Below are 13,551 nucleotides of genomic sequence, written 5' to 3' on the forward strand. Positions count from 1 at the left end.
GTACTTAGATTGTATTTACAGTGTAGTTATTTAGGTGTGAAATTGTGTAATTATACATGCAGATGGGTAATAATTTAACAACGCAAGATATTAACCTTTACCAAAACTGTAACCGTGTGAGCACTATGTACACTTAAGTAATTATGCAGTAGTTATGTTAGCAGTTCATGGCTTGTGAGGCAGAGGGGGGGTTGCATTGGCATTCTCACCTCCAGGCGGTGGCTTGTTCTTGGAGGTGAGGATGACGAAACCAAAGCCCTCGTTGTCTTTGCGCTGCAGGGTGACGTCATACGAGTCTGGCTCCGGCTGGGAGGGCACCTCGATCCGGGGCAGTTTGGGCGAGCCATTGGGCAGGGCACCCGGGGCCTCCTCGACACCGCCCACCTCTGAAACACAGGCGAGGAGCATCTGTCAGAAACTGGGGGGCACTGCTGGGTTTGCCAGGGCGCACTTTAGACACGAGGGGAGTAAGAGCAGCTTTGCTTCACAGCAGCAGAACAATCATCCAAGCATAATCAATTAATTTTAAAATGGATGCTTGAATTTGTCATGTCAAAAAGAATGCATGTTGTTTTACCACTGATTTACTATTACTGCTACAACTACTACTACTCATTATTTATAATAATTTATTATAATTACATTATTAATATTTATAATTCAGTATTAATTAAAAATTGCAGAACTCAAAAGCAAGCACCCAAAATATACATGATCGCAAGTTATTGAACAGCAGTCATCCATCAAGTCATCGATTCATCAACTGCAGTCTTTTCAAGTTCAAATAAATAGTTTGCCTGTTTTATCTAAATCCTGAAAGTCTGTCAGTCCCTGCTGGCGCCCCCTGTGGTTTGGAGGCTCAGCTCTGCTTTTGTGGCCTGAGCTTACTCTGACAGGAAGAACTTCAGAGACCTGCCTGCCTAGATAGCTCAGAGGAAGATGAGAACCAGGGGGGGGTCTGACTGATAGAGAAGGATCTAGCCCTACTCCACTCTCCTTTAATCTCCGTTCTCTTCAGTGCCTTTATAATTACTGCACACCAGCACTACAGGTCTTTCACATATCTCCACATTATGCCCAAGGGACCTGTATAAAAGCTATATATTAAAACAAATATATATATGTAATATATAGCTTTTGTTATAATATATATAAAGTGAGGGAAAAAAGTATTTGATCCCCTGCTGATTTTGTATGTTTGCTCTTATATGTACGTTTGCCCATTTCTTGACAAAGAAATGATCAGTCTATAATTTTAATGGTAGGTGTATTTTAACAATGAGAGACAGAATAACAACAAAAAAATCCAGAAAAACGCATTTCAAAAAAAGTTATAAATTGATTTGCATGTTAATGAGGGAAATATTTGGATCCCCTATCAATCAGCAAGATTTCTGGCTCCCAGGTGTCTTTTATACAGGTAACGAGCTGAGATTAGGAGCACTCTCTTAAATGTCTGACCTCTGTGATTGCCAACAAGGGTTTTGCCACCAAGTACTAAGTATTTGACCCCTTCGACTTATTTCCCTCATTAACATGCAAATCAATTTATAACTTTTTTGAAATGTGTCTTTCTGGAATTTTTTGTTGTTATTCTGTCTCTCACTGTTAAAATACACCTACCATTAAAATTATAGACTGAACATTTCTTTGTCAGTGGGCAAACGTACAAAATCAGCAGGGGATCAAATACTTTTTCCCCTCACTGTATATGTTGTACTGTATTATTACACTTTGTATTACTCTTATATTTTCAGCATCAGCTAAGAAATAAAATAAATAAATAAATAAATAAATAAATAAATAAATTATACACACACATATACATACATACATACATACATACATACATCAGTCTAATATCCCAAGGTCCTGACCAAAGAAGCTGTTCCTAATACATGTGTACCTGGTTGAAGAGTGCTTTGTGTATGTTTTTTTACTGTAAGTAACCTAATTCAGCCAGCCCCAACTACGCACCTGTGTACACAACCTTCCTGCGCACTGTGAGCATGACCTGCCCATTGCGTGCCGCGTTGGTCATCAGCTCCAGGACTTGCTTGTGTGATTTGCCTTTGACCGGCACACCGTCGATACACATGAGCTCGTCTCCAGCACGCAAGCGCCCGTCCTTCTCAGCCGCACCCAGGGGCACGATAGCGCCAATATATACCTGCCAGAGAGCAGAACACTGTCAACGCACCAATACGTACCGATGGCTGGGGATTCCTTTGGCAAGAAACAGTACAGGCACCACAGGTGAGGAAATTACACTTGATATTTGCAAATGGCACATTACATGTGCATAAAGTAAAATCCAAATGGAAATGGAATATTTCCACACAAAAAATACACAATGGTCGGCAAATGTGTGAGACAAAATCCGTACACTTCCAAACGGCAAAAACTCAGCTGAATAAATGAAATACATATTAGAGTGGTTGCCTTCTAGAAACTAAAACATTTCCAACCTGTAAGCTATACATACATACATACATATATAGACAAACACACACACATTGTACACTCAAAATGTCAAGTATACATCAAGTATTGATTGATAAAAATGAAGGTGCCATACAACGCAATGACAATCAAGAGAGCACAGTGTCCTTGCTGTAAATTGCTGGATCAGCTTGGGCATTATTATGAGCTAATTTGAGATCTGCATTTAAGATATAAAATACGCTTCAATAAGCGTTAGTGGCTGCTTAGATGCAAGTCAGCTAGAAGTGAATAAGAGCGTAATTTACTTGTCAATTTAAAAAAAATAAAGCATAGATGGATAGATAGGGTAGGTAGGTAGGTAGGAAGGTAGAGGAGTGAGGGGGAGAAAGGGAGAGAGAGAGGCCATAAGGACTGGGCAAGTTTTTATTCTTTAAACCATTAATAGTAGCTATACACTACAAAGCAAACCAATTTTACATAATCTTTAAGACTGATAACGGGGTGTTTATTTTTTTGGCGATAATGATTTTGCATACAATTTTAAAAAGTCCAGAACATTGAGGTAAGGAAACCACTCACCGGCTGGTCTGGACCTTCTCCACCCAGAACTCGAAACCCAAAGCCCGACTCCTGACTCCTCTTGATAAACACATCCAGGTCCCTAGTGTTGGGGGCTGAGGGAAGAGCAGCACACAGGCAGGTCAGCGGGGGCATGGATAGCAATCCATTTTGGAAGGGTTGGGTACCATAGAATTTTCTAGAACTCACCCGTCATTACAAATCGAGTATGTGGGGTTTGTTTTTGGTGCCATTGACTTGGACTAAAGACAAACCCCTTTCCCTTTTAATGTGAAATGAAATATAGGCTTGCTAAAAATCACATTGCATATTTTACCATTTTTATAGGACTTTGCAGCTCAGTCCACAACAAGTCAAACATCTCAAATCCATGGACTATGATCATTTGGCAGTGTACCGTACCCAGCGCCCCACCGGGTTCACAGACACAGAAGGGATTGGTTCAGGATTGTTACACTTACGCTTGCTCTCCAGGATGGCCTTGGACTTGATGTAGAGGTCGGATGGGTCCAGTTTCGGGGAGTTGGAGCGCACCGCGTTGGGGGGGAAGGGGAGAGGCTGAGGGGGTGCTTCCTGTATGTGCAGAGCTTCATTGCTGGCTGTCATCTCCTGTTTCTGGTTTAACATATATAGATGTTACCCACACATCAATACCAAGATAGTATTCATGTAAAACATAGATCTGTTTTAGTTTTTACACATGAATACTGCTCATCAAACCTTTACAGGATGAGGAAACAAACCACACACCTATTTTCAGCTACAACTACAAACTACAAATGTATATAATTTTGATTGAACCTAATATACCACCCCCAGTGTCTCTGATACTCTAATATTAGGCTTTTAAGTGCTGGATTATACAAACATATGGAGGTTCTGGTCTTAAAAGACTTGTTTGTGCCTCCCGAGTGTTCAAATTTGCACTTGCTGTAAAACTGACTTTACAGATTACCATTTCAAAAAGTCTCCAAAGTGTAACGAACTCCAGAGGTTTGCATGCAAAAGATAAATAATTAAACCCATTTATTATTTCAACTCACTGGTTTTAAAGACTTCACAGGAGATGTCTGACCTGCAGGCACAAAGAAAAAAAAAAAAAAGATTAAAGAGGGATTGACCGAGTGTGGGTTGAATGAATTATCAAAATAAAAGCTTGAATTTCCCAAGACAGGTAAATAAACTTTTGGGGATTAGTTCTGCTTTACTGAAGGGCTAACCGAGAGACATCCGAGTCTGTATGTGAGCCCTCATTAAAAATACATACATAAATAAAGAAGACCTACATTGTTTTAATGTCTCTCTTGCAGTCAGGTTGAATACAGAGTGTGGGGGGGGGGGAGTTGCAGGCCCTGATTATGTTATTAGGATGTTTATTTCAGCCTGTTTACTCAGTTAAGAGTTCTGCAGATCTTTCCCAGAAATGTAGGAATCTTTTGCAGGTATAGTCAGTGTGCCGATCAGAAATTAAATTCAGTTTGCAGATGTGCTGTGCTGTTCACTGTCAAAATACGTTTTCCAAAAAGGGTGTTTAGATGTATAAATGTTATCGAGTTTTTAGAATATGAGCAGAATTTCCTAGATTGCATTTTCCAGAATGATTGACTTTTCTTATGTAAAATCTGATCTGCGTCTCTTATTCATAGTGTGAATTTTCATCGACACACTAGGTGGCACTAAATTCCAAGCCGGAATATGGAAGAAGAGGAAAAAAATTTAATTGTTGAAAGATTTGCAGTAGTGATCACATGCATTGCCGTCTCTACTGTAAGCATCCGCAAATCAGTGTCACATCTGTTTCCAAATCTGTCTCTCTGCCTGTGTTTGTGTGGGAGCATGTGTACAGAGAGGGAATATATCCTTCTGTATGAATTCTTTAACACTCCCCATCTGTGGCAGCAAATCTCTCCTATCCCTTTATCAGCATCCCCTCTCTCGCACACAATGAGAAAATTATACTTAAGTGATATTGGATTTTTTCCCCATCAAATAATACATTATGTTGAAACATTTCAACAACAAACACAAAGATAAATAAACACACACTATATATATATATATCAACAGTAATATGTAGCAGCTGATGTTAGAAGCAACAATTCAAATGTCTGCCAAAACTAGCAATCTTTTTTCTCAGCATTTTATCACACATACCATTCATTCTATAAACTCCCAGGAAAATAAAGTGAATCCCCAGTTTTGTATAATTTGCAGGCTATGGAATTTGTACAGTACTTTGCACTTTGGATGAGAAAGCTACAAGCTGTGACACTCAAGAGACTCCCTTCCGTCCTGTACAGCGCTTCAGGAGGGACTAGGATCCCAGTAAATCTAACATCAAGATTCTTGTCTGATTACAGCAAATAAATAAATAAAACTTCCTTCCTGCTTCCAAGAGATAATATAAAAGGAAATCATTCATGTAAAAATACCATAACCCTCAAATTAACTGCTCTGTTAACCATCCTGAAAAAGAGAGAGAGAAAAACATTGTCTACTGTTATCTGCTGGATAATTGGGAGTGTGCACAAACATTCCCCAGTGTCCCACTATCAGTAGATGTCAGGACTATATAGCAATGGATGAAGCTGCCAATTTAAGGAGCTGGTAAAAAGACAGAAGGAAAAAGGGAGAGAGAGAGAGAGAGAGAGAGAATACCTTTGGAATTGCAGCCACTGAAAATATGAAACAAATCTCTGATCCAGGGCATTCCAAGACATGTAGGAAAATTATTTGTGTAGTATTTTTGTGGAGATAAGAGTTATAATATTGAGTGGTTATACTACCTCGTACTGCATATGCTGGGCATGTAAGTGGCAACTCTTTCTAAAAACTATGGTCAATGTGGCTCTCATTTAGCTCCTGTATTTTGAAGTATTAGAGTTTTTTTTTTATTTTGGGGGATTTTGCAGACAAACAGATTCCTAATTGTTTCAGGTCCTTTTCTGGGTAAGTTGGTCGCCTTCTCTAAACAGGTGGTGTCAGTGAAACGGTTTGCCATCTCAGTGCACCAATGATGGTTCTCTGACAATCAAGATGCCCATCTTGACAGGGACGCTGGGAGAGAGCCCTGATTGCCAGGCTGCGCTTATGTAACCGCCTTAATGTAATGGAAAGGGATGGGGATCACAGTCTCTTTAAAAGCATGCAGAAGATGTCTTACTGCATCACAGGAAAACAAAAAGATTCAAATATCTTGAAAGATGTAAACACTGGGCAGCTTCTCAAGAAGGATGGATTTTAAATTCTTATAGAAAACAGCTGTCCACACTTTCTTTCACCACCTTATATTAAAGTTGTGTGTGCAGTGGCTGCCATGCATGTATATTCACAAATGCCTCCTGGGTTTTGTCAAAAATGGTTTAGTGGAAGCCAATGGAGACGAATTGGAAAACGATCAATTTACCAGCTGAGAAAGATCTATTTTTTGCTCCACCGGCAAACTGTGCCAATTTGCTTATGCGTTGTCCTCTTCCGCGTGACAACAAACTAACGGTCCCTCAAGGTTTCATGCAATTTCATGTTTTCTCCTTTTCTTTAAGGAGGCTCAGAAAAGCAAGTGAAAGATGTTTACTGATGGGAAAGTGACCTCCAATTGTAATCTTTGTCCTACCTGCTGACGTGCTAAAAACAGATAGACCGAGAAAAGACGGACTGGGGGCTTGACATTTGTTATCTTGTCTTGCTAGCAGTTAAGCAGCTTGAGGGGAGCGATACTGTAACCTCTCTACCTCAACAATTCTTTGAGGGGAAAAAATTTAAACCTGTTGAAGCACGGGAAAAATAAAAAATACCGGGCAAGAACATTGGTTAAAGCATAATAACGAATTATAGGTTTCTAAGGAGAGGAGAACTGTGTAAAGACTTGTCTTCTATTTTGAGTCTTTAATACACATAATCTGAATTGAAACTCGTCTCTTAAGTGCTTGGGGTTGATATTGCCTGTATTTTTGCGAGTATGAAAACCTGTATCAAATCTCAAAGTATGTTTATTATTATTATTATTATTATTATTATTATTATATTTATTTTACGAAGACTAAATATGTTTGTGTTATACCAAGACCAGCAGTGATTCTAGTCGCTCTTCTTTGGAAACCAACAACATTGGTTTTGTTATATGGTATTCAAAACTGAACACAATATTCTAAAAAAGTCTAACTAGTGCATTGTATATTTTAATCCTTAAATTCCTTTTTGTCTGTACATTCAAACGTCAATTTATATATAAATAAAATGCCTTTTAATATCAATAAATGCACATTTCTGGTACTTCATTCATTCCACAGCTGTATGTGTATGCGAGTATATTTCCTTTGCTGTTGGTACTGTTTATTAATCACCTAATATGTGTTAACTGATATTTTGTTATTTTCTTTCTAACTACACCAGACTAGATCATTGATGTAAATTCAATGAGCCTAAACATAGATCTGTACTCAGCAGTTACTCCACTGAAAATCATCTAAAAGACACTCTGCTTTCCAAGAACATTCTAAGAGGAAACTGGTCTGAAGTTAGCCATGCATATGCTAATTAATCAGTGTTATTATTATTAATAATTAATAATGGTTTTACTGCGAGTTGTCATTTTCAGTTCAGTAGAAAAAATTTAATGTGACAAATGCTGAGAAATCAAGCTCATTGGACCATATTTATAAAACACTTGACACCACACTTTTCCTACTATCAAAATAATATAATTACATTGTAAACTGTCAAGTTAATCTTTCAGGCATTGAAGAATCCCTGAGGGTAGTTTTACAGTTTGCATTTTTATGTTGTCACGTGTGTCCTTTCCCTTTGTGCATCCAAAATTGAAGGAAGACGCTGCATAGAAATACTCCTTCTAGTTTGCAGATTTTGTAATGGAATTGCAGAAGACAAGCTTCCCGCTCTGTGAAACAGTGTGGTGTTGATAATATGAACAAGGCCTCTTTTGTCCATCCTGTTCAGAGCCCCTCCCCCCAGGCCCTGCCACTCACCTCCCCTCAGCACCAGCACAGCCACCTCGCTGCCCACCGGGAGGTCCTTCAGGATATCCACCACCTGCGTGTGGGTCAGCGTCTGCACATTCTGCCGGTTGATCTCCTTTATGACGTCGCCCTTCAGCAGCCCCCGGCACCACTGGGCATCCAGGATCATCTTCACCTTCTGGCCCAGTGGGCAGTCGGCGATGGCAAAACCAAAGCCTGCGGGGCCCTTGACCAGGGGAACGGTCACCAGCTCGGGCTGCAGCAGTGTGGGGTCCTGCGGGTCGGGAAAGCGCCCGTTGGACACAGTGGACACCACCTGCCGCCCGCTGGCGTCCGTGGTGACGAAGTGCAGCTCCTGGGAGCTGTGCATGGCCTCGCCCTTCACCAGCAGCGGCTGCCCGTTGATGATGGGCACAGCCGTGACGATGTCACTGCCGCTAGGCTCGCTGCTGGTATCCTCGGGCAGCGGGTACCCCCGGCACAGCACCATGTCCACGTACTGGTTCACCGCGATGGACTGGAACATCTGCACAACATCGGCATGTGTCTTCCCCAGGACAGAGTTGCCGTTTATTTCCACAATGACGTCCCCTGCAAGGCATGGTAGTGTGGTTAACCACTTTGGTGTTGAAGCTCGGCTCAACCGTACTGCCATTATAGGGACGCCCACCTCTCTGACCTAGCATTCGACTCATTGCCTTGTTTTCATCCATGGGATTCCCCAGTCTCCACAAAACACCACGTTGTTCTTTTTCTAATTTCAGCATAATAGAATCCTTTCATTATCACAGCTTCTTTACCGTAATCGAATATCACACTGATCTGCTCTCTGAAAGCCCTATACCTTGTAATGAACCGCAGGGAAGATCTCCGGCGTGAGAACCTTTTTAAAAGGAATCTAATTGGGGCATGCCTAGATCTCACATCAAGGGAACATACAACATATGTAATAATGAAAATCATACACTGTGAGTTATAACTTTTCACAGTGAAAGCTTTTAAACAGTAATATATTATTTAGTATAAAATAGCTTTCTGGTTGGAGGTTTGGACAGCAGTGTTCTTTATAATTGAATGCCATTATCTTCTACTTATTTGTTTCACCTTTTCAAAGATCAAAAGTGCAAAGCAACGATGTATTCACTTATCCTATGACCACTTCCTCTGACAAAGACTTAGTGGCCCAAAAAGGCAGTGCTTCACTCTATTACATCTGAAATAAATAAATAAATAAATAAATAAATAAATAAATAAATAAAGCCTCTGCCCTTGAGAGTGTTGCCAGCTGGACCGGGCAGGAGTCCAAATAGGAAAGATATCTGTACACCTGAGTTAAGATTTTTGGAAAACCCAATGGATCTTGTGCTTGCTATCTCATCTCTCTCTGCTCTGATTTATGTCTGCACCATGGATGTGAAGTAATAAATTACCAGTGGATTCAAAATACACTCTTTAATCTTTATTGATAATTTTTGTAGAAATATGCAAACCATGTTTGCGGGTAAATATTTGCCTTTTTTAAGATGTCTCAATAAGGATTAACTATTGCTATTGAATATACCATTATATCTGTAAATCCGGGCCTAGAACTTGGAAGGACAGCCATCTGGAAGGAAGGATCTGTATATCCCAGATCCAGCACAGTACGGCCATGTGAGATCCACTCACCTGAGGCGATCTTGTTGTCCTGAGCCGCGGGTCCGTCTCGTAGGACATTCTTCACCTGCAGGAACTCGTCAGGACGATCCCCACCGATGATGGTGAAGCCAAAGCCCTGGGAGCTCTTCCTCAGGGCTGTGCGGATCATGGTCCCCTGCAACTGGGCTGGGTCACGGGTGAACCCCCTGACTCCCTCCTCTGAGAGAGGGGGAGAGAGAGAGGAGAGAGAGAGAAGCCGTATGTCAACAAGGGTCATAATCCTTAAACAGACCCGACATATTGAAATGACATTGAGATGACGTCATTGAGTCTCAACGCACAACAGCGTCCAACACCTGCTACAGAGACCCGTGAATAACGCTAAATATCTTCAGTCTCTTGGGTGCAAAAAAGGAGGTGGAAATTCCTCTGCAATCCGGCATGTTGATTTATACGTCAAAGCTCTGTAAATGTATACTTTTTTTTTTCTTTTTTTTGTTTTGTTTGTTTTCTTGGTTTTCTGTTTCCTTTTTCCCCTAACACAAACAAAAACAAAGTCAGCCTCTCATAAATCTTTCAGGATGCTAATTAAAGAATACCCACGGCCTGCTGGAGAATTCATTTTTTCCCATTATGAGTTTGTGTTTCTCCTTTTGAACAATACGTGGTAAATTCAGTGTGGCAGAAAGACTTTTTAAAAACAACTCGACTAATGAGATTTGCTCTCAGTTATTTATTTCCCCCACTGCCAGATTAAGGCAGCAGCAAAGCTAACACTGACTGACAAGTTATTGACGTCAACAGGTGCAGTGCTACGATCACCTGATTGCAGTTTAAAGAACATCCTTTTAACATCAGAGAATCATTACCAAATGTGAGGTTCATCAAAAGATCTCTGTGATTTAACCAAGAAATGGACACTAATGTTAATTACAGCTTTAAAGGGAGGTAGGGCAAAAATACGTGTATAAAGCTAAAGCAAGCAGAAGCCTATGTATTTAAAGATGAGATTTTCCAGGTGATGGGATGCCATTCCTGCTGACCACCAGACAACACATCCTTCTTTTGTGCCTCTAAACTCAGGAGAGGCACAGTAAATAATGCGAGAGATGGGGATACTCAAACCTGGTCTTCACATTGCAGACTTTGTTAGCTTTTTCTTCTAGCTGAGCTCTCAAATAAAATAAACACTTAAACTGATCTATACTGAAACTCATGGAAATGTCAGGTTACCCATAAAAATGTATATGAAACTTTAAAATGTTCATATAAACCTATCAACTTGCTCTTCCTGAAAGTACCATAAGCATCATAGAATGGCATCTTGTGACCGCCAGCACAGATGCAACCAATTAAAATATACAGCCCTCTCTCAAAATACTCTCTCAAATATTATAATTATTATTGAAGTTGAAGGAAATTCCAATCCAATCAATTGCTGAATTTACACGGGTTTACACGTATGATGCTTTCTGTACATTGGAGCAGGTATTGAAATCTTTAGTATGCATGTTTACTCTACACTGCAATTATCAAATCATATTCATTCATTCATTCATTTGGGGATCCTGACAAGTGACTGAAGGTATTTCATGTTATATCGGCAGGTTCAAATGAACCCTTTAAATCTGTAGTTTCATAAAAGCCGAACAAAACTACAAATGCCAGACCAAATATAAAATATAGGTTAAGGATTTAATTTAGAAACTGGAAGCTCAGTATAACCACCATATTCAGCTTCTGAGAACCAGGATTTAGAAATCCCAGATGCAATGCTTCAGTGTTTAAAGTTCTTGTACAGTGAGTCCAGATGGACAAGAAGCACCAACCCCTCTGTTGCAACTCTCTGTAGGCCGGATTCGGGCCAATTAAGTCTATTCTGTTTAAGATGACAGCCCCGCTCTTCCGGCTCTACCTGAATCTACTTCCAAGGGGAGGAATTTCTTCATCTTTTTACTTTTCAGAGAAAAACAGGCACAGCAAGGTGGGGCGGGAACACAAGTTTGATCACAGACTGCCTACCATCTGTAGCCTGTCCTTTTGTCTCAGCTGAAAAGTTTGACACAATGTTTTATTTATTGCAGTAACTATATAGAGATGCTTTTGGATCTCCGAACGACAGTCTCAATTAAAATCACATTTCATTACAAAGATGATGTCTACTGGTGTTGTGGAAGCGCGGCCTTAATTTTAAAATGGCATACAACACGAGAAATATTGCGAAGAAACAGATGGCCATTCAAGCCGTCTTTGAAGTTTACTTTATGAAGTATCCTATTCAAGGTTTAAATTAATTGGGGGGGAGGGGGGGGACTAAAAAGGATGGCGATATCTACTTTTCCTTTATTAAAGTGTAGGAAAGCAAAGTGAAATCACAGTAAAGTGTGGAAAAGTAGACCCAACCATGACACAATCCACATAAAACTACGACAAAGCTGAGTATGTGGTAAAGCTATGATAAAATCACAAGCAAACTACCAATTTACTGTGGTACACATTGAGAAGGGACATTGTTATGTGGTGAAAAACAAATAAACAAACCGGTCCATTAATATTTCTAAAAGTGTTACATGTAAGATGAATACCCACATATAAACAGACTGTGCAACATATTCCTATATATTAAGTTGCAAGAATGCAAATGAGATTCCAACTGTTTTATAGTTACAATTGCAGTTTGTGCCAGGTTGCCGGCTCCCATACCATTCATTATATTATTCTATTGAAGTAATTTCATTTAAAATTCCAATGTCTGTTTAGGCAAATATTATTCTGGGATAACAACAACTAGAACCTGGTTTTCGGCTAATTTGCAAGAGCCAGCAAACTGATCAAACCACTGTTCCAATGTCTACACAATGGGAGTTTTATATTCAGTCCTGCACTTAGACAAAAGCATAAATGCACACAACAACATCTCGGTTAAATGCCAGTGAGTTAAAACTCTATATATTATTTAAAAAAAAAAAAAGACTTGCATTACACCAAAATTAAATTAAAAGCCTTTCATTTAAGACTATTCCTTCATGCTCCAGCGCTCCTGCTCTGCTAGCACTGAGACGAGCGGAGGCAATAAGTAATGGCTTGAATACTGCTGGCACTTTCTGTGCTGTGAGTTATTAACCTTCTCTGTGGTAAGTAGAGCAGTCCCAGTCATGATTTTATTATGCAAGCTATATACAAGCAGCGCGTTCCTTCTGCAAACTGACTGACTGAGGACTCAAACCTTCTTAAATCATTTTAAAGGGAAAAAGAAAGAAAGAAAAGCAATCAAGACACATGGTGTTATTGAAATGGACATTCTATAACTGAAATAGACAACGTTTAGCCGAAAATAATATAGAATAATTAGAAGCCGTTTCGGGAGAATGGAGATGAGGTAGATTGGGAGTGCCAATGAGTTAACGATGTCATCTGCATGTCTGTGTGTGCATTTGGATGTATGCTTGTCACTGATCATTGTTTACCTTATTTTTGAGAATCAAACGTTTCCAGATTTTCTAGTTTTTTCCCCCCATTTCTTGCACTACTGCTCTGTGTGCATGCTGTGAGGCCAAAGAGCCATAATTATACATCTTAATCATTGGCAAGACTGTTTCATACTGCCAAATTACTTCAAGTGAGTGCACATTTATTTATCGGAAATAAAAACCCAATAATCAAAAATAAAAAGGTTCAGGCATATTTACATCAATGTGATTAATATATCAGCCACAAACCAATAGGCTCGTTCTTAAAAACTGGGATTATAATATAAATGTCAAAAGGATTGTTGCTTTGTAATTACCAGGCTTGTACGAGCGCTGCTAGTACTTTGCAAGGTCAAAATGAAGAAGCTTGTCAAAACACTATTTAAAAGCTCCGTGCATGAGTCTCCCTGCTGCATACCATCCATTAGCAATTTAATTTATAT

The 13,551-nt window shown here is 39.7% G+C and overlaps 1 protein-coding gene across 2 annotated transcripts in view; it reads right to left on the minus strand.

Annotated features, from left to right (window-relative positions):
- The window catches only part of magi3a (membrane associated guanylate kinase, WW and PDZ domain containing 3a), a 133,738-nt gene that overhangs the window by 11,801 nt on the left and 108,386 nt on the right, over positions 1-13,551 (minus strand). For both annotated transcript variants that reach the window (XM_066703610.1, XM_066703612.1), the window contains exons 9-15: positions 9,669-9,857; positions 8,010-8,591; positions 4,068-4,099; positions 3,486-3,639; positions 3,025-3,119; positions 1,978-2,170; positions 210-386 (exon numbers count right to left, since the gene is read on the minus strand). In XM_066703610.1, coding sequence (XP_066559707.1) covers positions 210-386; positions 1,978-2,170; positions 3,025-3,119; positions 3,486-3,639; positions 4,068-4,099; positions 8,010-8,591; positions 9,669-9,857 — 1,422 coding nt within the window. The remainder of the gene's footprint in view (positions 1-209; positions 387-1,977; positions 2,171-3,024; positions 3,120-3,485; positions 3,640-4,067; positions 4,100-8,009; positions 8,592-9,668; positions 9,858-13,551) is intronic.

The sequence above is a fragment of the Amia ocellicauda genome, chromosome 5, assembly GCF_036373705.1.
Source record: "Amia ocellicauda isolate fAmiCal2 chromosome 5, fAmiCal2.hap1, whole genome shotgun sequence".
Taxonomy (NCBI): domain Eukaryota; kingdom Metazoa; phylum Chordata; class Actinopteri; order Amiiformes; family Amiidae; genus Amia; species Amia ocellicauda.